General features: G+C 45.2%; 6 protein-coding genes across 9 annotated transcripts in view; 4 read left to right on the plus strand and 2 right to left on the minus strand.

Moving 5' to 3' along the window:
• The first annotated feature begins 314 nt into the window (after positions 1-314).
• On the plus strand, positions 315-3272 carry LOC111075638 (pre-mRNA-splicing factor syf1 homolog). Its single transcript, XM_022369073.2, has 3 exons — positions 315-452; positions 511-2541; positions 2613-3272. Exons 1-3 carry the CDS (start codon positions 408-410, stop codon positions 3210-3212), a joined length of 2676 nt encoding a protein of 891 aa, XP_022224765.2. The 5' UTR covers positions 315-407; the 3' UTR covers positions 3213-3272.
• An 86-nt stretch (positions 3273-3358) lies between these two features.
• LOC111075640 (cytosol aminopeptidase) lies at positions 3359-5347 on the plus strand. The gene has a single exon (XM_022369074.2). The coding sequence runs from the start codon at positions 3491-3493 to the stop codon at positions 5078-5080; it is 1590 nt and encodes a 529-aa protein (XP_022224766.2). The 5' UTR covers positions 3359-3490; the 3' UTR covers positions 5081-5347.
• Positions 5348-5902: 555 nt separating this feature from the next.
• Positions 5903-27362, plus strand: part of LOC111075644 (hemicentin-1) — a 139608-nt gene continuing 118148 nt past the window's right edge. Inside the window, exon 1 of the mRNA XM_041592876.1 lies at positions 5903-5923. The gene's annotated coding sequence lies outside the window, so the exon portion shown is untranslated. The remainder of the gene's footprint in view (positions 5924-27362) is intronic.
• LOC111075651 lies at positions 12192-27232 on the minus strand. 2 transcript variants are annotated; one of them, XM_022369090.2, is made up of 4 exons: positions 27156-27232; positions 12668-12796; positions 12482-12607; positions 12192-12417 (listed from the first exon to the last, which is right to left on the minus strand). In XM_022369090.2, exons 2-4 carry the CDS (start codon positions 12684-12686, stop codon positions 12194-12196), a joined length of 369 nt encoding a protein of 122 aa, XP_022224782.1. In that variant the 5' UTR covers positions 12687-12796; positions 27156-27232; the 3' UTR covers positions 12192-12193. The 2 variants fall into 2 exon arrangements, with proteins under 2 accessions (XP_022224782.1, XP_022224781.1); XM_022369089.2 differs by lacking the exon at positions 27156-27232 and adding an exon at positions 12867-13029.
• On the minus strand, positions 15691-16789 carry LOC111075653. Its single transcript, XM_022369092.2, has one exon. It carries the CDS (start codon positions 16702-16704, stop codon positions 16264-16266), a length of 441 nt encoding a protein of 146 aa, XP_022224784.2. The 5' UTR covers positions 16705-16789; the 3' UTR covers positions 15691-16263.
• Positions 21789-23654, plus strand: LOC111075649 (parafibromin). 3 transcript variants are annotated; one of them, XM_022369084.2, is made up of 3 exons: positions 21789-21877; positions 21938-23092; positions 23163-23654. In XM_022369084.2, exons 2-3 carry the CDS (start codon positions 22505-22507, stop codon positions 23520-23522), a joined length of 948 nt encoding a protein of 315 aa, XP_022224776.2. In that variant the 5' UTR covers positions 21789-21877; positions 21938-22504; the 3' UTR covers positions 23523-23654. The 3 variants fall into 3 exon arrangements, with proteins under 3 accessions (XP_022224776.2, XP_022224778.2, XP_022224779.2); XM_022369086.2 differs by having other exon boundaries at positions 21809-21873; XM_022369087.2 differs by having other exon boundaries at positions 21850-21873; positions 21924-23092.

Consider the following 27362-nt stretch of genomic DNA (forward strand, 5'->3'; position numbering starts at 1 on the left):
ATAGTTGAAAAATTAACGAAAACTTACATAAAATATGGTATAAATAGAAAATCAAACCATTTAACGATAGTGGGACCACTTCTTGCTTGTCAACCAGCTTGAAAAACGGAATTTTAACATTAATTAACAGACTAGTTTCTGCATTCACTGGAACCTGAGAGTTCAAACATTTCCTCAATTCCATAATATTTGTTTTCAAAGGGTAGATCAAAATGTCGATATATATTAGGGCAATATTTTTTGAACAGCATCGATACTATTGTATAAATATTTCGTGCGTACGATATATCGGTACTGTCTCACGCCTACGTGGCAACTCTCCAGCAACAGCTGTTTTCATAGACGCTCATGAAAAACGTTTTGCGGCTTTTGGTGTTTTGTGAAAATTGCTAACTTAGGCCGCGAAAATGGTGGCAAAAACCACTAAAAACTCAAATACGGAACTCAATTTTGTAAGTATTGTTAACTAAATACAGTTTGACGTTTATTTAACGCTCACCTTCCTTGCAGGAAGAGGAAGATGTGCCCTATGAGGAGGAAATTCTGAGGAATGCCTACTCCGTGAAGCACTGGCTTCGCTACATTGATCACAAGGCCAAGGCGCCCAATAATGGTGTGAATCTGGTGTACGAACGCGCCCTGAAGGAGCTGCCCGGCAGCTACAAGATTTGGTACAACTATTTGCGAACGCGAAGGAAGCAGGTTCGGGGCAAGATACCCACAGATCCCATGTACGAGCAGGTGAACAACACGTTCGAGCGGGCCCTCGTCTTTATGCACAAGATGCCGCGCATCTGGATCGACTATGGGGTGTTCATGACCACCCAATGCAAGGTGACGCGCACTCGGCACGTCTTCGACCGGGCGCTGAGGGCACTGCCCATCACACAGCACGGCAGGATCTGGCCGCTGTTCTTGAAGTTCGTGCAGCGCTTCGATATGCCCGAGACGGCGCTGAGGGTGTACAGACGCTATCTGAAGCTGTTTCCGGAGGACGCCGAGGAGTATGTCGAGTATTTGCAGCAGGTGGAGAAGCTGGACGAGGCGGCCCAGCAGCTGGCCGACATAGTGGACAACGAGCATTTCGTGTCGAAGCACGGCAAGTCGAACCACCAGCTGTGGAACGAGCTGTGCGACCTCATCTCGAAGAATCCGCACAAGGTGCACTCTCTGAATGTGGACGCCATCATCAGGGGTGGCCTGCGGCGGTACACAGATCAGCTGGGTCACCTGTGGAACTCCCTGGCCGACTACTATGTGCGCTCGGGACTGTTCGATCGGGCCAGGGACATCTACGAGGAGGCCATTCAAACGGTCACCACAGTGCGGGACTTCACCCAAGTCTTTGACGAGTACGCGCAGTTCGAGGAGCTGTCGCTGAACAAGCGCATGGAGGAGGTGGCCAAGAACGAGGAGGCCACCGAGGAGGATGACATCGATGTGGAGCTGCGCCTCTCGCGCTTCGAATACCTCATGGAGAGGCGTCTGCTCCTGCTGAACAGCGTGCTGCTTCGCCAGAATCCTCACAACGTTCACGAGTGGCACAAGCGGGTGAATCTGTACGAGGACAAGCCCACAGAGATCATCAACACCTACACAGAGGCCGTGCAGACAGTCCAGCCCAAGCTGGCGGTGGGAAAGCTGCACACCCTCTGGGTGGAGTTTGCCAAGTTCTACGAGTCCAATGGCCAGGTGGAGGATGCCCGCGTGGTCTTTGAGCGGGGCACCGAGGTGGAGTACGTCAAGGTGGAGGATTTGGCCGCCGTGTGGTGCGAGTGGGCGGAGATGGAGCTGCGCCAGCAGCAGTTCGAGGCTGCGCTCAAGCTGATGCAACGCGCCACGGCAATGCCCAAGCGGAAGGTGGCCTATCACGATGACACGGAGACAGTGCAGTCGCGCCTCCACAGATCCCTGAAGGTGTGGTCCATGTACGCCGATCTGGAGGAGTCCTTTGGCACCTTTAAGACCTGCAAGGCCGTCTACGAGCGCATCATCGACCTGAAGATCTGCACGCCTCAGGTGATCATCAACTATGGCATGTTCCTCGAGGAGCACAACTACTTCGAGGAGGCCTATCGGGCCTACGAGAAGGGCATTGCCCTGTTCAAGTGGCCCAATGTGTACGACATCTGGAACTCGTATCTGAGCAAGTTCCTCGCACGGTACGGTGGCACAAAGCTGGAGCGAGCCCGCGACCTCTTCGAGCAGTGCCTGGATCAGTGTCCCGCCGAGCATGCCAAGTACTTTTATCTGCTCTACGCCAAGCTGGAGGAGGAGCACGGCCTGGCACGGCATGCCATGTCCGTCTACGATCGCGCCACTTCCGCCGTCAAGGAGGAGGAGATGTTCGACATGTACAACATATTCGTGAAGAAGGCGGCCGAGATCTACGGCCTGCCACGCACCAGGGAGATCTACGAGAAGGCCATCGAGGCCCTGCCCGAGCAGCATATGCGTCACATGTGCGTGAAATTCGCCGAGCTGGAGACGAAGCTGGGCGAGGTGGATCGGGCCAGAGCCATCTATGCCCATTGCTCGCAGGTGAGTCAACATTTTAAGCCATTCGGATGGATGCTCAGTATGCTAAGCCCTCTTCTGCTGTGTCCCCATAGGTGTGCGATCCCCGCATCACGGCTGACTTCTGGCAGACCTGGAAGGAGTTCGAGGTGCGTCATGGCAACGAGGATACGATGCGTGAAATGCTGCGTATCAAGCGCTCCATTCAGGCCACCTACAACACTCAAGTCAACATGATGGCTGCGCAATTTGTCAACACGAGTTCGAATGGCGTGGCTGCCGATGCTGGTGCCGGTTCCGGACCGGATGCCATGCGACTGCTCGAGGAGAAGGCACGCCAGGCGGCAGCCGAGGCCAAGCAAAAGCCCACCGAGAAGGCTGCCAGCAATATTATGTTTGTGCGCGGCGAGACCCAGGGCGGCGCCAAGGATAAGAATAATACAGTTATCAATCCGGATGAGATTGATATTGGCGACAGCGAGGAAGACGACGACGACGACGACGATGAGGAGGAGGAAAAGCAGCAGCAGCAGACACCGAGTGGAGACCAAGCTGAGGCGGCAGGCCAGGCCCCCACCAAAACCGATGACGAGGGTCTCATCATGAAGAAACTGCGTTTCGAACAGAAGGCCATACCGGCCAAGGTCTTTGGCAGCCTCAAGCCAGCCAATCAAGCCGATTCTGATGAGGAATAAAACTTTTGTTTCATTTGGATTAAGCGAAAAATATATATGTATGTCGGATTGTGTGTAAAAGTCTGTTTCAAAATTCAATAATTCATCGCATCGCAGCAGGCGTTGGGCCTAACATTTCCCTTCGAGCCCCTTGTGAGCCCTGGCATATCTCATTCTTTTCGCCATAGCTTCTGGAATAACAACTGTTTTCTTCTCTATATTTTAAATTGGAAATTTTAAAATTTTAAAGAGAACTTTTGTCACGCATCTTCGAGGGGAGAAATCACCGTCATCAAGCGATGCAGTCTGTACGCTTGATGAACACGCTGTGCCGGCGTGTCCAGTGCACATCCACGGGCAGATGTGCAGCTGTGGCACAGCTGCAGCTGCGCCAATACGCGGACAAGTGTGACTCGGTCATCAAGGGCGTTGTGGTGGGCGTGTATGCCAAGGAGGGCGACCGCGAGCCTAAGATGACCTCATCGGGCGAGAAGTTTGACGATCGCGTACAGGGTAAGATCACAGAGCTCATACGCGAGACTGGCCTGAAGGGTCAGCTGGGCAAGGGGCGTGTCTTCATGAACGTGGACGCCGAGTTCCGGGCAGTGGCTGTGGTCGGCGTGGGACAGGAGGGGGTCGGCTTCAACGAACTGGAGATGATCGATGAGGGCATGGAGAATGCACGCGTCGCTGCCGGTGTGGGTGCACGTGCCCTACAAATGCAGGGCTGCACAGATATCTTCGTCGACTCGATGGAGTATGCGGAGCAGGCGGCCGAGGGCAGCGCCCTGGCCATTTATCGCTATAACAGCAACCGGCGCCGTCGGGATCGCACACTCATTCCCAAGTTGGAGCTGTACGACTCGCCCGACTCGGAGGCCTGGACCCGGGGCCTGTTCAAGGCCGAATCACAGAATCTGGCACGTCGCCTGGCCGATACGCCAGCCAATCAGATGACGCCCTCAATATTTGCACAGTCAGCGGTGGATTCGCTGTGCCCCTGCGGCATCTCCGTGGAGGTACGTGGCATGGATTGGATTGAGTCCAAGAACTTAAACAGCTTCTTGATGGTGGCCAAGGGGAGCTGCGAGCCGCCAATTATCCTGGAAATCAGCTACTGCGGCACCGCTCCCGAGGACAAGCCAATCCTGCTGCTGGGAAAGGGACTCACATTCAACAGCGGCGGCCTCTGCCTTCGCCCCAAGAACTGTCTGTCCATGTACCGCGGCTGCATGGCCGGTGCTGCCACCTGCCTGGGTGTGTTCCGTGCCGCCGCCGCTCTGTCGCTGCCCATAAACATATCGGCAGTGTTGCCGCTGTGTGAGAACATGGCCTCCGGCATGGCGGCCAAGCCTGGCGATGTGGTCAGCCTGCTGAATGGCAAGACACTCGGATTCGTGGACGTCAGCAAGGCCGGGGTGGTGGCCATGGCCGATCCCTTGCTCTACGCTCAGACCAATTTCAAGCCTCGCATGGTCGTGGATATTGCCACTGTGGGCTATGCCGTCTGTCCGGCGCTGGGAGGAGCAGCCGCCGGAATCTTCAGCAACTCGAATTTCGTATACAAGCAGTTCGAGAAGGCTGGCGGCCTCACCGGTGATCGCGTTTGGCGCCTTCCCCTGTGGCGCTACTATAAGGAGCTGATTTCACCCAACGAGACCTTCGATATCAGCAACCGTGGACGTGGCCCCGCCTCCAGTTGCATCGCCGCCGCCGTGCTGCACGAGCTGGTCCCGTGTGTCGATTGGGCCCATCTGGACATCCGGAACGTCGGCCTGTTGACGCGCTACAATCCGCTGCCGTATCTGCTGAAAGACCGCATGACCGGCCGACCCACGCGCACCATCGTTCAATTCCTGTTCCAGATGGCCTGCCCTGACGGAAAATAGTTTTTAGTTAATTTGTTACACAGTTTCTTCATGTTAATGTTCCGCGTTTATCGAAATTTGTTGTTGATTGACGTCCCCCAACATACAAATTGTACACAAATTGCCAAGAGGTACACCACACAAACACCACACCACAAGAGGTTACACCTACACAAGCAAACCAGAGACATTTACAACTTAATATTGTTACATTTTAATACAGAGTTGACTAGGCGAAAAGGGTCAAATGCATTGTAAATCGAGAATATATTTTATATTTGAGACCAATACCTTAATTGTCCTTAGTTATGGCCAGGGGGGAGGGGGTGGTTTCTGCTGTAGCCGTACAAAATTGATATTCTCCCTTTTTTTTGCACCCATCTCTTGTTTTGCTTTACCGTTAGTTGTGCTCGTTTCTAGTGCTGCAAAATCACAAAATCATCTCTGTTACCAGAGAGAGAGGAGAGAGGCGCACAGCAAAAGAAATAAACAAGAGAGAGGAAGATGGTTTCGGGGCCCAGGTTTGAACTATGTAAATATGTATGTATGTACATATGTTACAAGATTCCGTTACAGATCACGCAAATAAACTCTGCCACGTCTCCTTGTATCCTCCGTCCCTTTCACACCCAGCTCAAATGCTTTTGCAAAAACCCACTCACACATATCGACAAAGGAATGAGAGCGATAAAGGAAGAGGTAGAGGAGAGGTAAATGGAGAGATCCTAAACACAACTTGTCGGTAGCCAGCGGTGAAAAAATCAAGGGAGAAAAAAAGCCAAATGGACAGAATGGAAACGGCAAGAAAAGTAAAGAAGGATTGCAGCATGGAGAATTACTGGTGCGGGATTATGTTAAGAACAGGTGAGTGCAAAATTATATTGTTTCTGTTCTTCTTTGCTGACATATTCGTACCGTTTCTTCTCTGTGTAAGTTGTGTGCTATTCCCTCTTGCTGCCCTTTCGATAGTTTGTTTCTTGTTGTCGGTTTTGCTGTTGTTGCTTTTGGCCAGGTGCTGCTTGTAAAATGCATAATTTTATTAGATTATCCTCTTCTAGTTTATGTAGCTTATAACTCTAGTGCTTCTGGAAATCATATTTGATCCAAAGGCTTCTTCTTTAACGCCCAAGTTCCAGCTTAGCAAACTGTTCTTAAACGGGGAGGTTGAACGTTAAATAAACATTCCTGTATGCACATACAGATGTATATATGTATGTATGCTGTTGACCCACGTGTATATATGTAGATATTTAATTTCAAATGTCAATTAATTGAGTTAATTGAGCAAAAGTGCAAAATGTGAACCACAATATCGTTTTATATACATTTACCGCATTTACTGTCCTCTGCTCTCAATCTTATGCTTTGCTCTCCCTTTCGCCTCATGATTCTCTGTCTTTTGGCTTTTGTTGAGGCCAGGCAGGCACCCCTTGGCGAGGGCAGCTTATTAGGCTAATTGCGTGAAGTTGGCTTTAATGAGTCGAAAAACGGTGCCAAGTCGGGCCCGCAAAAGGCCACAAAGGGAGCCGCCGCCTGTTGTTGTTGGGGGGGTCGGTTGTGGCTTTGAATTTATGAGGCGGCTTTAATGGGTTAACTGGGTTAATGCTCATCCTTTAGCTCCTCAACTATCCACCCAGGCTGCTACCCACCCGCGCCACACTCCTTCTTCTCCTGTCATTGTCGTGCCTTTTCATAGTTCTATGGCCTGCAGCCATCTTTTTCTGTCTTTTTTCCTCTCTTGAATTTTTGACAATTAAGCAAACATTTTGCTCCCAAAAATGGTTACATTTTCGAAGCAGATAAGAGGGGGGAGGCAACCACCCACCTCTCTCTCTCTCTCTCGCTCTCTCATATCTGGGAGTCGAAGTATCTTTAGACATTTTGCACAAGTCATTAGGCCCTGCAAAATGATAATTTTTTGAAGCATTTTTGCATTTTCCAATTTGGTAGATACTCTGACAGATAAATTGAGCACTTTCGAAGCATTCAACAGGGATTCAGGGGTTTTCAAATGCACAAAACTCAATCAAAAAAAAAAAAACAATTCGAGTGGAGAGTCTCTCCATTGGGAAATCATCCGTTGCCTCTCTCTTAGTGCACCAATCGAACAGAACAGTTTTGGTTTATTAGAAAAGTGTATTGTCACTTCGACTCCTTCAATTTGAATGGATATTTGCTATGGCTTCTCCAACTGATAAGTCAGGGGCTAAAGAGAAATGTCGCCCCACCACCACCAGCAATTCCCGGCAGTTGGAGTGCAGCCAAATGAATTTGCTAATGAGAGATTGGGCTTGAAAATGAATGCAAGCTTTCGGTGAGAACACTTTAAAGAGCCTCCTCCCCGTGGACGCGTTAATCATCTACAGCTTCAGTGCAGGGAGCCACAAAAGACCAAATTATGATTATTTAAGGCCAAAAACGTGGAAATTAGAGGCGCGAATTTTCGGGAGTTCCGGACAGTTGCCAGGGCAGCTGGCCAGAGTCCGGAAATTTCAGCCACCTCCATCCATTGCGCGTCCAACAAATGGTAGTAGAACCAGTCGAAAAGATACGAATAAATGATTATATTCGGGGGGGATGTGGGTGGGGTGTTCTCGACTAGAAAGAATTGCAATTGTGATAAAATTCAGCGTAACTAATGCCGACCACAGCAAAATGCGATAAATCGCTGGTTGGGTTTCACCTCGATACCCTACACAATTAAAGGTCCATTAAATGGGTTAAACTGATGGAGTTTGATGGGATAATTCTTTCACTCAGTTACTCTCATTTTTTATAAGAGAAACAAATGGTTCCAAAATCCTTCTATAGAAGGGATACATCTAATATTTAACTCTCGCTTTTGTGACGTTTGTTTTCAATAATTCTCTATCCCTCATCTGTGGATGCCTCTTTTCCATATCATTGTACATATGTATGTACAGAAATAAAAATACTCTCTCTTTCTCTATCCGTAATCCATGTGTAGTACATTCCATATTAATTTAGGGATCAATCAAAGTTCTTTTAGAGCATTTCTGCTGTCGCTTAATGAGTCAACATATTTTTTCTCTCTAGCCTTTTTTTTTTTGATATCGTCTCGCTAGACCGAAGGAGGTTTGGGGCGAAGCAGCTGAAGATGGAAAGAGCAGACAGACTTCTGTTGCCTTTTGCGGTCGTCCTGGACGGTTTGTCCCCGGCTAAAGTTTTGTCGACTTTCGCGCGGCTTTTTATTCCTCCATTGTCCCCTGTTCCTCTTCGTCCTTTCGTTTTTTTCTCCTTTCCTTCGTTTGCACTCTTCCGCGTCAATTTTTTTTTGTTTTTTTTTTGGTTTTTTTGCTGTTTTGTTTTTATTGCTTTTTTTGGACTGGTGTTTTGTGTGTGGGTGTCTTTTGCTTTCACTGTACATTTTTATGGCATTGCCTTTAGCTTTGTTTCGTTTTTGCTATTTTTAGGGATCCGTGTGTGGGTCGACTATGGTGCTGGTACAGGGGGTGTGGGGGGGTCTTAGCGGGACCAAGGCAATTTAGTTTCGCTGGAAATGATAATTTTCACTTGAGCGAGCACGTGAAAATGAAGAGAGAGAGAATGTCAGGGACGGCGGTTGGGTCTCTGCTATAAATTGCCAATTAATGGCAGAACCGCAGCGGCTCTCATTTTGGGTGGGTTATTCATTTGCATTTCGCTTTGATTCGAATATATAGTATTCGATATATACTCGTAGTATGCGACATTTGAATTCAATAACCCAAAAAGGATTCCCATTCCTATGGAACTTATCTTGAGTTCTTTTCTGTTTTTAATGCGTTCTTTGGCCACTGTTCCAGATCTCTCTCCTGCTCATTCCCCCCCTTTTGCCTGTCACGCTTCAGTTGGCTGTCGAGCGCTGCATTCAAATGCAGTCGATCTAGGAAAAACTCCAACCCACCCACCACACCCCACCCGCTACTACTTTTGGTCAAGCTTCGTGCTAAATTCGTTGCGGTTTTTGTGGTTTCCTTGCATCCTTCCGGTCCGGTCCATGCTTCTCTTTCCTCCACTGAGCTGGTTCCCCGGTTTTCCTCCATCACTCGAAAAGAAAAACAAATACGCCTCGAATTTTCAGTTCATCCAAACAAACAAAAAGAAGCAAATGAATAATTGAGCGTATGTGGTGAATAGGAATGAGTGTACTCATTGCTGATGCCACACACACACACACACAGAGAGAGAGAGCTTTTTGGGGTATTGTTCCGGTGGTTCTTAGGAGAAGACCAATCTAATCGAGATTAGATCCATATATAGTAAGTGCTGAAATATAGTTTAAATTTTAAATAAATATTAATATGCATATTTTAGATTATTTGCAAATATATTTCTATGCCTTTGGTTGGGTGAAAGCCTCGCTTATCTCTCGCTATTTTACCCACTTTTGTTGTGGCTGTCTTTCTGTGATTGCTTTAATACTAATCACATTTCGTTTATCATCAGTTTTACTATTGCTTGTTGAACAACCAGCGGCGAGGCAGACAAATAAATCACACGCACATCTAACGTTCCATCGAACCTCCTATACATTGTGCATGCGACTCTTTGGCCTATGCGCGCCTCTTCCTCCATATCTGGCAGAACATAAAACTGTCTAGGCAAAAAGCTAAAACAAATAGCCAACAACAACAACAAATATAGCAAATCGGACAGTGCATAAACATGGCATTATAATGGCCCCCCCCTAACATCCCACCACAATCCCCTTTAACGAAATGGCAAAATCAAATTATGTTTATTTATTTATTTTTAACACTCCTCTGCTCAGTATCCCCACTCGCCCAGTTTGGGACTATTGGCAGATAATGCGGGGAGCTAGCAGGCCAATGAGATGGTTCGATTTATGCATAAATCGAATATATAGTATTGGCCATATACGAGTGTACGGTGCATATCATCATGTTATGGCTGGAAGCGAATGAATAAATAATATGAATAAACTGTGAAAGAAAAGGATTGCTATGCGTACATTTTAACTAGAACCTAAAGCATTGAAACGTACTGTATATTGGGCTGCTTGTTATAAATACAATTGGCAAATTAAAGTGCCATGGCCGTGGCTGTGGTTGTGGCTACTGCTGCTGCTGTTGGTCGCCCACACCCATCTCCGGCCGAAGCTCAATTGCATTTTTGGCATTTTCGTTTATTGTGCAAATTTCTTCGTTAAGGCCCAAAAGTGTTCCCAGAAACCATTTCGCGTGGCTATCTATTGAAATAAATATAAAAATAGAAAAAACTAGTGTGTACACAAATCGCACAAAATTGTTGCATATTTTAATTTTAATATCTACAAATTCAGAGAAAAAATTTCTTTAAAAAGACTTAAATATATACATAGCTGCCATTTTAAATAACAGCTGGCCAACAGCAAGAGGCAACGAATAAATGAAATTTAAAAATAAATTAAAATCGAAACATGAATGTATCGACCAGCAGATACCCTGTACGCATATTTCCAAGTAGCCGCAAAGCTAAAAACTCACAGGGCTTTTTAAGGCGACACTTTGTGAGTCCCAAAAAAACATATCTCACGAAGAGCATATACCCAGTATACCCTTTTTAGCAGTATTGGGTACATAATTTCTTGTCGGGTTTCAAGTGTCAATATCCACTGGCATAACGGCATAATTTACAAATTTCTGTTGAAATTTTTTCGATTTTTGTGTACATTTCCATTTTGCATTGCAAATACAGAGAGAGAGAGTGAGAGAGAGAGGGATGGGGAGGCACGAACACGGAATCGAATTCGAGTATAAATATATGCGGGAATAAAAAAAATAAATATGCGAATATCTTGTGCATATCAAGAGATGAAACCTCTCTCCTCTCTATAGCAGATGCAATTGACCAACGCCTGGACATGACCCGTGTCCCGTGCCCCGTACCCCTGCTCCCACTGCTCACTGAAGTTCCCTGAGTGCAAGCTCTGAATGCTTCGATTCCACCATTTCGATGCCGTTGCTGCCATTTGCATCCCAATTGAGCTGCATTGCGTGCTCCGGCCACAATGCAAGGCATTAAAATTAGTTTATTTGAGCCCCGGCTGTGCCAATGGGCATTGCCAATCTGTGGTGGCTGCAGCCCCACAATCCCACTACCCATCCCTGGCTGTTCATTCATTGGCATTGCTCATACGCAGTGTGTGTCCGTACCAACAGCAATTGTGTGGTGTGTGTGTGTGTGTGTGTGTGTGTGTTGTCTGGTGTTTCGTTTATCGCCTGTATTGTTTACTGTTCCCCCTAACCCCACACCACTCTCTATTGGCCAGTGTCTATTGGTCTATGATTATGGTGTGTCCGTGTCGTGTCTGCGGCAGTATTTTTGTTAGGATTTTGATTTACCACAGTATTTTATTTATTTAAAATAATTTCGAATATTGCAGAAATGTGAGAAATGTGAGTTGGAAAAATGTAATTGGATTTATGGAAAATTATGCGTTAAACTGGGGGAATCATTTTGTGCTAAAATAAACGAAATTTAATCAACTGATGAATGCATTTTTTAATAAACTTATATACATATACATACATACGTACATACATATGTTTCAGAGATGAACCATCAAGGCTGCTATTATTCTTTCATTTTTTTGATATTTGTGTTCAAAAACTGGTCTTGCCTTTTAATGTTCATTTAATTTATGAAAATAATTATAAAATAAATAATTTAATATTGACTCGTGAGTGAAAATAATATTCAATCATTTCTGTAATTTATTCTTAAAAAAAAAGAAACAAAAAACCCCGCACAATACTTTGATTTATGTGCAAATTTTAGTTATATTAATTCAACAAAACGATGAGAAGTTTTTATAGACAGTGGACATCATCGGCAACGTCAGCAACGTCATTGTCATCATCAGCATTGCATGTGTGTGTGTGTGTGATTAATGGGCGGGTAAATAAATTATGGCACTTCATTTGGCCACAGCGGTTGGCCTCACAAAAAAACAAAACAAACACACACAAAAAGGGACATTAAAAACGGATTTGTATATGGCCTATAAAGAATGCACATAAATTTCATAGAACCTGTCAAAAATCAAAAAAGCACGGAAATGTCACATTACATTACGGGTGAGTAGCCCCGTGACCCGGAGGGAGGTGGGAAGAGTGGCCGAAGAGTGTGTCAAACTATTCGATATTTATTCAGCAATTGATAAACGTTGAGCAAACAGAGGGCCAAGCCCATTACATGGATCGAGTGAGTGCTTGTAGAGCACCCATTACAGGGTATCAGTCCGACACGGGACGTGCACACACAGGCCTCGACCTGCATGCCAGTGGGATGGGTCTGTCGATAGCAGCCATTGCTGCTGTTCACCCTGGCGCACATGTACGTGATGTTCTGGACTGCAAAGGGAGAGCGAGAGCGGGATGGAGGAGCTATCATTGCACTTCAAGGATTCATACTCACTTCCTCCTTTGAATATATAGGAGTACTTGACACACGAAAAGCCCGGCGACATTTGGCAGAGGAAATTCTCGCGATCCTCCGTCATATTGTGCCACAGGGCCCTCACATCCGGCACCGTATCGTTGGCTAAATATGTTCTCAGAGTTATTGATTAACCGCCAATAGCCAGTTCTACTGGCTACTCACCTGTCACGACCAGCGGCATTTCACAGGGAATATCATTGAAGTCACCGACTCTCGAGTCGCAGGTCTCTGTGTGAATATTCGAGTGATTCTCATAGGCGCCCACCCACGTAAAGTGAAAGCACTGCGGAGCTGCAAATGAAGACAGAGGAATCAGTATTAAAAAATATTTAAAGATTTGCCATTTTAATATTTTATTCACATTCAGCATGCAGGTGATGGAAGAACAGAAGCAACGGTAGCCACAATCTGTGAAGTTTCAGTGGCATTGCCGATAAGGTACTCTTTTTGTTGTTGTTGTTTTTATTTATAATTTAGGTGATTTTTCGGGTGGAGTAAACTGTCGGTCGCTGTTGTTGCCACTGTCGAAGACACACTGATATTGAAGAGAGATGGCAATCAATCGCGAGCCTCGATCGCGGTGTGGAGATAGCAAAGTCTTATCAATAAGTTTACTGTCACTTGTCCTACACCATGTGGGGGGAGTGCAAGTGGTTGCTCTAGGGGGTGCTCTGCAATTACTTCAAATGGCATTAAAATTAATGCAAAAATGCTTCAAACTAAGCATCTAATGTGTTGCTTCTATGGATAGTAGATTTAGAGCTTTGTTTTCAATCATAATATTGCATTAATCAAGATACGAGTATTTTGTGAATAGCTGCTACATATATTTGATTGCAATCGCTGGAAAGCAAAATAAGTTAAAGTTTGGCTCTTTGAACACCTGGCTTGCGAATATCATTAATGCTAGAGAAATCTTGTAGAATTTTGAGTGCATGCTGGTGCCATCAATCGATTCATTCTACAGGCGAGTGTGAATGATGAGCTTTGTGTAGTCAGTCCGACCCAAGAAATGCCATTCAAGTAGTATTTCCGAGTGTCTGGCTGCTTTGATTGCAATCAGCCATCGATAAGACCTACTATCTCTCTCTCTCCCACTCTTTTTCCTGTTGGCATGTTGATAAACAAAGAAAGTGTCATAAATTGTTTTTTTTTGTAATATTATTTTTTGAGATATTTAATTTAACCCCAGGAATGCCACAGAAAGAAGATGGCGTCTTGGTCCTTGCTCCTTATGCAAATGGCATTTAATTAAAATCTCACAATAGAGGGCGGTGATCAGAGGGGCGAACGGTGAGGGGGAAAAATTAAACAGAAGCAGTTGTTGGTCAAAAATGTTGTGAACGAAAAGTCTGCAAATTGTATTTGTTGTTAATTGTTCAAATGTCCTGTTCGGTGTCCACTTTGGTCCTGCCCAAGTTCCTCCTCTGGCAAAATGAGTTTGAAAACAAATAAAAATGTCAAACGAATGAATAAAAGTTGTCTAATTTAATTTGTTTAGCAGCCAGCAGTGGCAGCAGCAGGACAGTGCCGCACACCAGTATGCGCACACACACACTCACGTAGTTGCGAAAACATTTGCACAAATTGAATAAGAGAGCTAGAAAGAGAGCGGAAATTTGCATGCCCCTTGCCCCTCTCATTCATGTACTATTTTTTAAATTTAATTTTTAATTGTTCAAAACAATTAAAATTTATTTGCAATTTTGTTTGCTGTGCGCGAGTGTGTGCGTGTGCAAACTTTTGGTAGCGAAACACTGAGCGGCAGCCAACCCCAATGACAACGGCAGCTGCCGTCGAGCTACGTGTTCCAAAAACTTTGTTCGACTGTGTAAATTCCATGAGAGAGAGGAGCCCACTCTTTGGGTGTATTCACATGTCCCTTATACTCATTCATTCATCCCGATGATTCATTCATTGCTCTCAACTGCATGCGATCCATCAAATTGGAACTTTTATTTTGACTCTACGCCCCAGTTAATTCTCCAATAACCTCTAGCATGATGCGCGTAATTTCCGTGCTCTTTCTTTGGCCCTTTGCTGTTGGGGCTCTCTTTCCACCCATGATAGATCATCTTTATTGACACAAAACGGAAATTAGCGTTTTGTGGGGCCAGGAAATCTGTCAGTGAGGTGAACGATATAAATTTAAAAGAAGTCACGTCTGCAAAGGAATGGTAAAGGGAGGGGCATACGGATATTTAAGGTTGGATATGTATTAAGAAATCCAGCAATATCACTATAAGTACCTGGCAAATAACCAGAACCTAATACATCCCGAATCGAATCCTTTTTAAATAAATTTCGATGAATTTATTGCTCGAGCAAACCACACCAGAACGGCACGGCAGTTCGCAGGGCGCAGAATTCATTAATTATGCAAATGCCTTGATTTGGTCATGTTTTGTGACTTCAGCTAACAATACGAACCAAAAATGATGTCGCTGAAATGCAAATGTTACGCCAGAGGCTGACTTGTAGTGGGCAGCAATCCTAAAGAGTGCCATGTGATTAGCAAAAGCCTCCAAAAGTCCCCAAAAGTTAACACAAACTAAACATAACCAAACATACATACATACATATGTACATGCATATATATTTATTTATATATATTTATGTATATTTTTATGTTGTAGATTTCTGCTTGCAAATATCGTTTGGGTCTTATGGCGGAGCCTGCATAAAATTTGCATGCGATTAATGTTGATAAATTGACTGGGATGGGGTAGGGTAACGGATGTGTGAATAGAAATCTTCTTTGGTTGCCAGTTCCATATATTTACACAGCCGAATATTGGACATAAATATGAACATTCATATACATATACATATGTACATATGTATGTTTCTATGTACTTGTTCGAAACTAGGCAATCACTTAAGCAGGAACGCACCATCGCGGTGTTCTGCCCTTTTTTCGTTTAGCATTCCCTCCTCCTGATTGTTTGATAGAGAGAACGAACGGAGAAGACAATGAGAAAAAGGAGCAAATATTTTCAATGCGTATATTTTATGTGATTTAAGTGGCAAAGCAGCTTAAGCTCTGATTTGAAGAATCCGGTGGAACACATCATGCCGCAGGGCTCTGCCGCGCGCACACTCCGGAACGGCGAAGGGCTGGGCAGGGAGAATCTGTTGCACCTGGTACCTGATCAACTAATGAACGTCACTTTCAAGTGAATGTAAGAGTAAGAGGCTAATGCCGTCAGTAAATTTAATAAGGCAGGTTGTCAAGGAACGTTGTTCCTGCTGTTGCTGCTGCTGCTGCTGCTGCTGTTGTTGCTGTTGCCCACGCGTTTTCCCGATGACTTGCTAAACCGATTTGCTAAATTACCAAGTTGCCACCGGAACGAGGCAACAGCACATCGCTCGCATCCATGAGGTTCAGCCGCTGCTCCTCGCTTCCCTCTAATTACAACTGCGAAGCGATGGCCGATTGCGAGTCCGGATCATTATGTCACCTGTACGAAGAATGTCTCACGTAAGCCGGAAACAAGGGGCCCAGGCCCAGCATTGAATGTCGGTCCCAAAGTGTGCAGAGCACATTGTGCGGAAATGGCATTTGGGGGCTGCTGGTCGTTAGTTTGCCTCTGCAATTCCAAAAACAAGGACCTACATGGCCCTTTACGTCTCTAACCAACGACCGACCACCCCCCACTAATACGATTAGTGTCATAATGCGCCAGCATCGGAACTGGAAGTGGAACTGGAGCTGTAGCTGGAGCGGGGTTGATGGGGGGGAAGGCAGCAGCTCGGGCTTATTTGCAATCTGTGCTTGCCTTCCGTTTCAGCATTCCGACGACTGTTTTTAAGTCGTAGTACGAGTAGCGATGATAGCTGAAGTACTCCTGATTGCTGCAGGTCCTGGGACCCGGTAGCTCGTCCTCTGCCACTATCCTGAACAGCGACGCTGGCATATAGGCGGGCAGTGTGAATGCCTTTGTTAGTAATACTTGCGGCGTACAGCCCATTGGCAAATCGCGCTTATTTCGGGGACTGGGGCCAAGACGACCAAGCTCCTGGCATGGACACTCGACACCGCAGTTGCAGTTGCCGCCATCATCGCGGCATCCACAGCCACAGCTGCCGCCACCATCCTTGCCATAGCAGCGAAGGCTTTGGCTTGCCGTTGGTGATCGTGCCAGTGGCTGCTGGATCGTCACGAGACTCCACAAATAGGCGGGACAGCGCAGGCACATTGCTGATCGGTGCAGCAACAGAGAATTTTGACAAAAATATGGCAACCAAAAAATGTTTATTAACTCAGAGAAAGAGGCTTCAAGTCTCATAGATCACTTGGTTAGATGTGAATTATTCAAGGCTTTCCCAGAGATTTCAAATCCATTCCATATTTACTCCCGGATCCATTCTTTGGCATGGATTAATCCGCCCAAAAAGGAAACCTGCATTAAAATATGTTTATTTGCCAAGACTGTCATAAACATAAGTTGGTTCTAGCTTAAGCTCTAAGCTTGGCCATAAAACAAACATAAAGCCAAAGCATGTTGAATAATTTCGATCATTAAACTTCTTCCACTTAAAATCCATTCAGGATTTGCCAGGGCAAAAACTTTAAGGACGCTAACAGCAGCAGCAGCGGCAGTGGCAGCGGCAGCGGTAGCAAAGATAAATGCCTCAACAACCCAAAATATTAACCCTCGACAATCAACCAACCAAACCGTCCCCCTTAAGCAGCGGGTAAAGTTTTTAAAACTAACGTTAGAAACAACAACAACAATGGCAATAAAAATCAGCAACAACAACAACTTGAAACAACAACAAATACCGCAGCAACAGCAACAGCAACAAAACATGGGTTAAATAAACGTTGAAGCGGTGATGGGGAAGGAGGTGCGGCACTTGGGACACTGTGCACCAGAATGGTTTTTAATACACTCTCAGGCTCACGCAACACACAAACTTTTTTAACACACCTGCACACACACCCACACACACCTACACAGAGATACTCGTATGCCAACAATGAGGGCGGGCGCACATAACGGTAACTCGACGTCGACGCCCAGCGTCTCCATTGCGGCCATGATTGTGGCTTGTAAATTTATAGTTTTACCAAGAAAATCGCGTTGGCAAAACTTTTTACTATATACATATGTATGTAGGTCTCTGCCATACACACACAGAGACGACCTGCCACCTGCCACATGCCCCCCTCCCCGGCTTGCCTTCACATGCAACATTCACATTCACATTTACAATCACAATCCCAGCCAAGCCAGTGCCAGTTGGCGACATCTAATTGCTTTTGTTTTGGGGCAGGATAACAGTGTCACACAGACAGACAGACAGACGGGGTGGGTACAGTTATGTCAAAGAGGTTATACCACTGTGGCGGAAGCCCTTTCGTTAAGGTAATTTTCCGCTATAATTTGTACGACTTTGCTGTGGGTGTGTGTGTGTGTGTGAATGAAATCGTAGAATGTTTTTTCTTTTCCGTTCCACTTAAGGTTAAAAGTTGAAAGTGTTGCAAAAGTGTACTCGTACTCGTAATGCAATGCTTGAATGAAATTGAGTTTAGTTCTGGCCAAGGACGCGTTCCGATTGGGGAATAAAAATAAACCACATAAGTCTAATATACGCTCAAAGTTCCATCCGATCTCCAGTTCTTTTTAATTACTTCGATCGCTTACTCTCAGAAACCAATGCAACCCCCTAAAGTATGATGTTTTTCTGTATGTATTTTTTTATGAGAACTCGTCCCTCACTAATAAAGTTAAGTTCCGGGTAGAGAATAGTACTAAGTGCCTTAGTACCCTTTACTAAAGTAAATTCATGCAGGCCCTGGGACTTGTTCTGATTGTGGCATAAATATAAACAAATAAGTGGATGAAAATTACTTTTAAATTGCTAGAGAAGGAACAGTTAAAAATTGTTTGAGTTCTCCAAGTTATATATTAGGAATCCATCTAATGTACACATCGAATTTTTCAGCCATTTCCTTAGCTAATGTTAATTTAATCAAATCAAATCTAATAAAATCCTTTTAATTTGTGAGAAATTCTCCAGACATTTGTTTGACATTTGTTTGTTTGGTGGGTGCTGCACCTTAAACGTGAAATGAAACAAAGCTGCAGCTGCAGATGCAAATGTTATGGGAATTTTTGGCATTTTCCGCTGCCCTGCCCCCACATGCTGCAGCGTCGCTACGCTGATTACTCATTGCTGAGTGGGTGGCTGCGTACCAAAAAGCCCGAAATGTTGAATATCTATGGAAGGCGAAGCTACTGATACTCTCTCCGCATTGCCTGCCGTTTTTGGCCGGGCTCTTTAGGTGGCAAACTTTTAGTTCAAATTCGTGTTAACCCTTTGCAAGGGTATGCTAGCAATAGCAGCAGCGTTGTCGACTATTTGGCTGCTTGCTTAATTAAAATGCGGAGGCAGTGCGAGCGCTTCATTTGGCCCGCTTAATCGCCCCACCACAGATTCGCATCTCGGCTAAGGGCCGAGACGCCAAGACACCCACTCCCACTTCCAGACCCAAAATCCAGCAACCAGCAGCCGCAGCCTCAGCCACAGCTTCGTATCCCCGTTGTTTCTGTTGTTGCTTTGCATGTAAAGTGTCAAGTTTTTCATTATAATTTGCATATTTTTCGCCAACTTTTCGTCTGTACCTCCCATGCCATGCCTCCGTGGCAGCAACACAAATGACAACAATAAGCATTATGGCATGAGCCCGGACCGGCCGTGCCGCCTGCCTCCCCTATGGCTGTGGTTCTAGACAACGGGGCAGGACCTAGGCTACATTCTCTCGTCTATCTACTAGAAGCACAGAATGTATCTCTTAAGCTATTTTCAAGTTTAATTCCTTGACTCCTCCTGCGTTCCGCGGCCGCCTCTCCACGGGCAGGGCACCAAAGATGTTGCCGAGCCGCGGCGCATAATCACGCGAAATCTGAAAACGTGTCTGGTATAATAATGAGCACTGATTATAACTTGAAATTGTGTGTGAAAGTACAGTTGTGTGCACAAGTTATGCTACGTGTGGATACAAAACAAAACAACAACACAAACTCCAAATGAAAATTCGCACAACTTTGAAGAGAAACAAAAGGCAGCCAGCTAGCTAAAAAAAAGGAAAAGACAATGAGACAGGAGGCTGAATAAAATCATTATTTTCCTCGTAGAGAGTGTTTTTTTTTTTTGGCTCAAAGTCTATTTACAGCAGTGCTCATACATTTCTTACCCACTGTGCCGCCACCTCGAGACTTTTCTTTGCTTCCTGCCACAGCTCTCTCTCTCTCTCTCTCTCGCTCCTTGCATTCGATTTGATGCGTATTTAAACTTAAAATGAACTTCTTCTTAATCAACTTCCAAGATTGCATGAGGCTGGGCAGGGCAGGGCAGGGCAGAAAGAACTATACGCAGTAGCCTTCACCTCAGTCAGAGCTTCGGTTGCTCCACACCTACTGCTTGGCCCTGGATGGATGCCCCGTGGCACCATTGTTATGTGGTATTGTGCCAACATGGATGATGGCATGTCCTCGCTCATCCTACACGTCTCCATCTTGTTCCATTCCTGCAGTACGTGCGGACAGCCTGCAGGATATTATATAATGTGTAGTAATTTGAATTTGAAGTGTGTGGCATGGAACGGAGAAGCTTATAAAGGGACAGAGAGACGAGACAGACGAGGCAGACGACTGACGCGTCATGCCCTCTGTCGATTTTTCTTTCGTCTTCCTCTGTGTCCCCCCCACCCAAACCTTTGCTCTATGCTTTCGGCCTAGCCCTGTGGCATCGGCGTTGAGGAAACATCAAAAATGTTCACCCATACTCAAGCCAGGACCATGTGGGTGGGGGAGGAGCGGATGGATTAATGAGATTTTCTTTTATGGATTTATGATGATTATTTTGCTGTTATTAGAGTTTAGAAGCGTGACAGTCGATTCTCCATTTTAAAGTAATCCTTTGATATATGACTCAGCCACGAGAAGGATACCAGACATTGTGTGGGTTCCACTCCACTCCACTCTAGTCCTCCAAAGCCCCACTAAATCACAAAAATTGCATGAGACCGCCGCCCCATTAGCCGGCTCTTATTTATGGCAACGCGACATTCAATGACAATTCAATATATTTCTGGGGATATTCCTCTACCAAAAAAAAAAAAAAAACACAGTGAAAGATATGGTGAAAAAAAAACGAAATCAATTGAAATTTGTATCTGGTCGTCGGTCATTTTTGGTTGGTTGGGCCCTGCTGGTCGTGGCCATTTTTGGCCTGGCCGAAACAGACACCAACCAGCACACAATAAACCATTACAGACGATTAATTTCATTATCCGCGCCCCGCGGTAGGCAGATCAAAAACCAGCAACAGATTTATGCGTACGACCGCAGAAATATCTCTCTCTCTATCTCTCTTCCCATCGAATGCGAATGCGAATGCAATTTTCCAATCTTTCATATACCCCAAAAGTTTCTTATTTTTTTTGTATTATTTTTAGCTTTTTGCATAAATTGCTTGATAAAACTGATGATAATTTGGCTTTGTTGTGTGTTTTGTTATGAAGCTCTGTCTTTTGTGCTCTTTGATCGAAGCGATAGAGCGTAAATTCTCGTTTATGTCATAAACAAAGGAGCATCGCATCCTAAATGCCCAAAAAGAAATAAGCATTGAAATGGGTCTAGCATTTAACTACCAGCCTAAATCTATAAATTTTCATGGTTTTCTTTGTTTTTTTTTTTGTTTGAATAAAAGTTTGTTTATTGCCATGAAATATAGGAATTTCTTATATTTAATTATGATTTATTTAGAAAGCCCTTTGTTAATTATTTTTGAGAGCAGTTTTTGGAGCAGTTTTTATCTGTTTTTGTGGCTTTGTCTTTTGCTAGGAAATAAGTTTTATGTGCGATATTGCCAAGTAAAGGGTATTAAAGCAAGTTAAAAGTACAAGATAGAGTAACTACGCAGCATAGATAGTCCCGTTCGTTATTACTACCAAATGTTTACACAATGCAATTGATGTGCAGACATTTCCCCTCTCATTCACACTCAGCGACAGCGGGAAATGCAGCGGGAATGAGGCAATCGCCTCGCTCGTCCGATCTTCTCTCACTAGAATTAAATAAACAAATTACAAAAACAACGAAGCAGCACAGTAACAGAGCCCAAAGCACAGAAAGAGCCAAAGATCCAAAGAGCAGCACACAGAAGTAGAATATACAGTGGAAAAAAAACTAATAAGTCAATTCATGCACAGCCAACTGACAAAAAGTAAACTGTGAATCAAGTAGTCCTCGAAATTACCATTTATAAATCGTCAAGAATTTCTGTCAATTTGACAGTTTAATCAATTCATTCGAAACATTTCAACCACAGAAGTTTAATTTAGAAATCCCCGAAAAGTGCGTACGTAAATCCTTAATCATCAGGGAATTTCAATCAGTTAATTCAGTTACTTGTCAGCAGTCAGCAAAGGCGTCACAATGGAAAGGATAACATTAAACTGCGACTCCAATAGGACTTTGAGTCAGACCATGTCCCTCGATGCAATAGCGGCCATCAAGGCCAAGCGTCTGGCCAAAAAGCGTAGCGCCAGGGAGCAGCCCGAGGGTGTAGAGTCCATTGCCGATAAACGCAAGAAGCGGGAGACACGCGAGGCGGACGAGGAGCACAAGGCATGGGTGGTGCGGGAGGCAAAGAAGCGGTGGCGTGTGGAGAAACCACTCAGCCAAATGAACGGCACAACAGATATGTCGTGTGGGCTGGATCTATTGGCAGAGGTCTACAACGCGAAGAGACGTCGCTTGCGGCGGCATCTGCCTAGGGAGAAGGTGGCGATACCATTGGCTGGGCAACGCACTGCCAAAAAACATAAAAAGAAACGAAAGGCCAAGGCTCGGGGATTCAAGGAAGCCGCCAAGAAAGCTGATATCTCCGTTGGCGATCATTCTTCGGAGGAAATGTCTGAAATCCTTCGGTCATCTCCCTCCAACGACGCTCGAGCTAAGAAAACAGTCAAATCCAAGGATTCCGATGAGAGGAAGCCGGCCCAAGAAGCCAGCTGGCAAGACCGTAGTCGAATCACCAGCTAAGCGACATCGTAAGCGAGAGAGGAAGTCAAAGTCTGCGTCCAAAGGTCAGCCCAAGGTCGTCACACCAATGACTGCGACTCCCACGCCCAGCAACAATCCGATGACTGCCCCCCGAGTGCGGGCTTGCAAGCTGATCGAGGTGCCTATTGTGTCGCCAGAGCTGGAGACGCTGCCCAGATACAGCCGCTACGCCCAGGAGAAGTTCCTCATGCCCGTGGCCATTCCGGGCCAAACGGACCTGGGCATCAATACGTTGGGCAGCAACCTCAACAAGAAGTCGGGCACACGCGAGAGCGTCGTCCGTGAAGGGATAAGGGCAAGATATAACTCGACCATCGAGCGTCCGATTAGAACTGTAACGCGCTTCTCGCGCAGACCCATCATTGTGGTGCCACAGGCGATGAGCAGCCTAATCACCTTGCACAATGCCAAGGAATTGCTGGAGCAATTGCACTTTGTGCAGCCGGAAATGCAGCGGCCATTGGGCACTCTACGGCCGGAGGAGGTTGCCATTGAACGTGAGTTTTCGGTGAGTGATATGGGTTCGCGCTTTCATTTCGCAACGCCATTATGATTCCTATTCCCATGCTCTCTGGCAGGATGGCAAGCTCAAGAAGTATCGGATCATTGACAATGTGTCCAAGCTGTGCCCCGACGAGTGGCAGCGTGTGATTGCTGTCTTCGCCCTGGGCCCACACTGGCAGTTCAAGGGCTGGCCCTGGCATGGCGATGCCGCTGTTATTTTTCACAAAGTGTGCGCCTTTCACTTGTACTACAAGGATGTGGGCGTGCACAAGGATCTGCTGAATATGGAAATTAATTCGCTGGAAATATCAAAGAACGAGCCGCACACCCACAGCAGCATTTTGATGCAGTTCTGGGCCACATTGGACAAGTACGTGCGAACGCAAGGCCAGTTTTCGTTTTTGGTAAAGGAGCGGGTATACTTTCCCGAATAAAGCACAGAGAGAGAGAGAGATCATACAAGTCTTTAAGCTCCCTGGGGTGCATTTTATTCTAATTGTTTTGCCTTGTTTGCATTTTTTGTTTGTGTTTTGTGCATTGAACAATTGAAACAAATAAATGGAAGATTCAATTCATTAAGCAAATAGATCGAATGAGCTTGGGATGCGCCACGCTAGACGCATTTTCCATGCCCTTCCGTTTCCGCTGCCCTTACCCCTAGATGCATACACACACAAACACACACACAGATACATGCATAGATACATTTTGACTTATTTCTATTTGTATTTGCCACGCTTTTATTTACGTGGTCGATGGCCGCCACAGGAGACATGAAAGGAGTATCTCTCCACTGCACTCCACTCCTCTCGCTCGCATTTCCCTTCCTGTCACTACTTTCCCAGTCACTCTTTGTGTGTGTGCTGGGACTGCTGGGGGTCATGTTTAGCTTTTTCACCCCTTTTTGAATTGCTTGGCGCTCTGGCGCGCGCCGACCCTTGAGGGGTTTTTGTGCTATGGCAGCATCGGTTCGGTCTCTATGGGTGAATGCTGTTTGCTTGTTTGTTTGTGTCTCATTGAGCGTGGAGCGAAGCCAGAAGGTCTTACAGAAAGAGACAAGAAGATACACATACACAAAGAAAGCCAAAGGGAGAGGCAGAGGGAGAGGGTAAGTGGAGAGAGAGAGAGCTGGAAAACGTTTTCGTTTGGATTTATTTGCTTAAAGCCCAGAGTAAAAAGTTCTCTTTTGGATTTTGGGCTGCGATGGCAGGCGGTAACTGTAATTGTCATTATGGCCCTGGGCAGTCAGCCCCAGTTACTTACTAACCTCTAACCCCTTTTTCACTCCCCCCCCTATAGCAATGTTTCTCCCTGCCCTACACAGCTCTTGCTGACGGGTACTCCAATTTATATCTGAGCTTTGCAGTGCACAGATGAATGTATCTTTAAGTATATATATTCTTCTATTTTATGCTTGGAATAAGAGCATCCAGAAAGGGCGCTTGCTGCCCCTCATTTCTTGCTCTGGAAATGTTTGTCTTTGGCTTGGAAGTAAAACGTAGGCGACTTGAGTCATTTCTGCCTCCCTTTGGGTGGCCACGCCAAGTGCTTTTCATATTTAGACGTGCCACTTACGACCACGACCACGACCACACCCGCACCACCCCCACATCCTGGCTGCTCTTCATGTTCTGCCTGCAATGGTCTCGTCGCCCATCATCATAATCATTTAGAGGAAGTTCCTCCACACGGCACACTCCGCAAAGTATCTATCAATATTTGCATTTGGATGGGAAGTTCCTTTTGCCTTTTGGCGTTATTTGTTGAGTTATTAACTGAAATTATGAAAATTGAAATGCGTTTTCCGCATAAGAGCGTGAAATTAAGGTTATCTAGAGAGAGGGAGAGAAAGCAGCCAGCTCAGCTCTCTGTCTCTCTCTGGAACTCTGAACTTTTCTAATTATGCGACAAGATAATTAACTCAATTCTCAAGCCTTATGTAGCGGCAGGACAGGGCAGGGCAGGGGCATGGCATGGCATTCCATGGACCACAAATAGCAAATTTCGAAACGGCAACAAAAGGGCACAGAAATTTTGGAACAACTTCTCTGTTGCAATGTGGCAATGGCCATGGCCCAAAACAATTGGCAAGCCGCCGAAAGCTGAAAGGGGTTCGTGGCCGTGGGGTTCTCCGGGTATCTCTGGGGCTGGAAAGTGCCATAAAAACCGCCACCGAATGATGCTAAAGTTTTCAAATTGCTGCCCAATGTGGTTTACATATAAATCCTTTGATGGGTGGCCTTTTGGGGGTAGCCAGCTAATATGGCGCGGCCAATGTCAATTTTGAAATGTTTTTGTTTGATTTTATTTGCTTAAAAATGCTGCAAATCCTTGCATAGATAAATGCTTTGTGGTTATACATAAATGGTGATGTTAAATGTAAAGTTTTGATGGGGTCTGCATCTGAGAGGAACACAGAGAGACAGTCCCAAGCTCTATAAATATTTCCCACTTTTTTTAAGCACAGAATTTCTGTGATATTTTTCTCTGATACTTTCAAGGGGTTGAGTAGAGAGGAGTTTGCTCACTCTATTACTGCAAATACTCCTCAAGTCTGTCATTACCCGTCACGCCCCCTTTTATTCACGAATGCGTCTATGTATGTGTGTGTGTGTGTGTGTGTGTGTTTACCTGCCATCACGTCAGCTGTGGTGTGTCTGTCAGAGTCATCAAACAAATAGCCGTGTATCATAGAGCAGCCATTGATAATGCGCCCTGATTAAGGGCTCTATAAGCTCTATACACACCCACGCCCCACCTCCCGCTGATAGAGGATTAGGCGGGTGGCGGGGGGCGGTGTTTGATCTGCTGACTTTCGCTTCTCATTGTGTGTACGTATATTTGCATGTATACCGCGTATCGCAGGCGTCATCATAGTCGTCATCATCCTGTCTTAGTCTTCGCATCATCAGCATCATCATCAAAGTAATTGCAGACACACTCCACTCCCCACTCCCCACACAATGTAGCTCCGCTGGAGCGTTGTGTGCTTGGAAATTATTTCACAATTTTCAAATAGCTTCAGCTGGCATCATTGTGACTCTGCTAATTTTAGATTTTAGATTTCTGTTTCATTTTATTTGGGGGGATTTGGAGGACAGACGCAGACACTGAGCAGGCAACCCGCTTGCTTGCGATATATAGTTATGAAATAAATCAAATTAAATCAATAACCAAGCAAATAAATAAACTAAACAGTGCAAGGAATTTAAATGCAATTTTCTATAATAAAAAGTAAAGCTTCACAGGCTTCAGGCAGCTCTCAAAAATTATAGAAGCAACATTAAAAGCCATAATTTGAAGCATAAAGAAAGTAAAAATTATAGCCCCATAATGTCCTTCCGTAAATGTATTTCACGTTGAGCCAAAGACGAAGATTTAACGTTATCGAATGGACTCTGTGTGCAACACGGTCTGACGCAAGCGGTGCATGTAAATTTGTAAATTTCCTCAGTTTTTCCTCGATAATTATGCGCGTCTACTTTATGATTATTTTAAAGGGTGTGTCGGTGTGGGGGGTGAAAATAAGAAAAGGAAAAGGCGCCGGAGCCAGTGAAATATCAGTTCACAAAGGAAAATTCCTCGCACGCCCCCCAAGGGAGTGTTGGGTGCGAGAGAGGTGCCAGAACAACGAACACCACCCCCCCCACCGCCCCACGCCAAAGAAGCTGTCAAGCGTTGAATGTAAATGCCAGGCAGCCAAGAGATAAGCCCCCGCCAAGCCGAGCAGAGCCAAAAGCCCAGGCAGCAGGCACCAGGAACAGCAAACAAGCCAAAGTGTCGTCCTACTCATTGTCCTTCTTTCTTGTCTTTCGTCTGCGTTGTACGCGTACTCTAGCAGGCGGGGTACATGTTAATGTGCACAGATATAAGGGTAGTATTTTCAAGAATATAATTTAAGCTAAAATCTCTGAAACTATCCACAAATTTTATATGTATATATACCTATAGATAATATAAATTAACTATTAAAAATTAATTAATCAAATTAGCGACTGCTAATAATTCGCTGTACGATGTAGTCTTTGTGGGAAATTCTATTCTATTCAATTTACATATGTACATACCCTATAAATGTATCTGTGTAAGGGTATCTATAACTTCGGCCCGCGAAAGTTTGCCATTCTTTCCAGCTTTTTTTTTTTCTCATTGTCAATGCGCGACTAAAATTAAAAGAACGAAGAAAAAAATGTGAACAAAAAATGATAAGAAATCGGCGCTGCCAACTTAACACAATGAACTTAATATTAATATGAAGTGTTGAAGCTGAAGTG

The sequence above is a fragment of the Drosophila obscura genome, unplaced genomic scaffold (assembly GCF_018151105.1).
Source record: "Drosophila obscura isolate BZ-5 IFL unplaced genomic scaffold, ASM1815110v1 contig_186, whole genome shotgun sequence".
In the NCBI taxonomy this organism is placed as follows: Eukaryota; Metazoa; Arthropoda; class Insecta; order Diptera; family Drosophilidae; genus Drosophila; species Drosophila obscura.

What these genes read in the sequence shown, in the direction of transcription:
- LOC111075640 (XM_022369074.2), top strand. Translation starts at nt 3,491, where the DNA reads ATGCAGTCTGTACGCTTGATGAACACGCTGTGCCGGCGTGTCCAGTGC.
- LOC111075651 (XM_022369089.2), bottom strand. Translation starts at nt 12,933, where the DNA reads ATGCCACTGAAACTTCACAGATTGTGGCTACCGTTGCTTCTGTTCTTC. An exon ending in AATGCCGCTGGTCGTGACAG is followed by an intron (nt 12,608 to 12,667) that starts GTGAGTAGCCAG and finishes GAACATATTTAG; the next exon opens with CCAACGATACGGTGCCGGAT. An exon ending in CTATATATTCAAAGGAGGAA is followed by an intron (nt 12,418 to 12,481) that starts GTGAGTATGAAT and finishes CTCCCTTTGCAG; the next exon opens with TCCAGAACATCACGTACATG.
- LOC111075649 (XM_022369084.2), top strand. Translation starts at nt 22,505, where the DNA reads ATGAGAGGAAGCCGGCCCAAGAAGCCAGCTGGCAAGACCGTAGTCGAA. An exon ending in CCATTGAACGTGAGTTTTCG is followed by an intron (nt 23,093 to 23,162) that starts GTGAGTGATATG and finishes GCTCTCTGGCAG; the next exon opens with GATGGCAAGCTCAAGAAGTA.
- LOC111075653 (XM_022369092.2), bottom strand. Translation starts at nt 16,704, where the DNA reads ATGTGCCTGCGCTGTCCCGCCTATTTGTGGAGTCTCGTGACGATCCAG.
- LOC111075638 (XM_022369073.2), top strand. Translation starts at nt 408, where the DNA reads ATGGTGGCAAAAACCACTAAAAACTCAAATACGGAACTCAATTTT. An exon ending in CAAATACGGAACTCAATTTT is followed by an intron (nt 453 to 510) that starts GTAAGTATTGTT and finishes CCTTCCTTGCAG; the next exon opens with GAAGAGGAAGATGTGCCCTA. An exon ending in TCTATGCCCATTGCTCGCAG is followed by an intron (nt 2,542 to 2,612) that starts GTGAGTCAACAT and finishes GTGTCCCCATAG; the next exon opens with GTGTGCGATCCCCGCATCAC.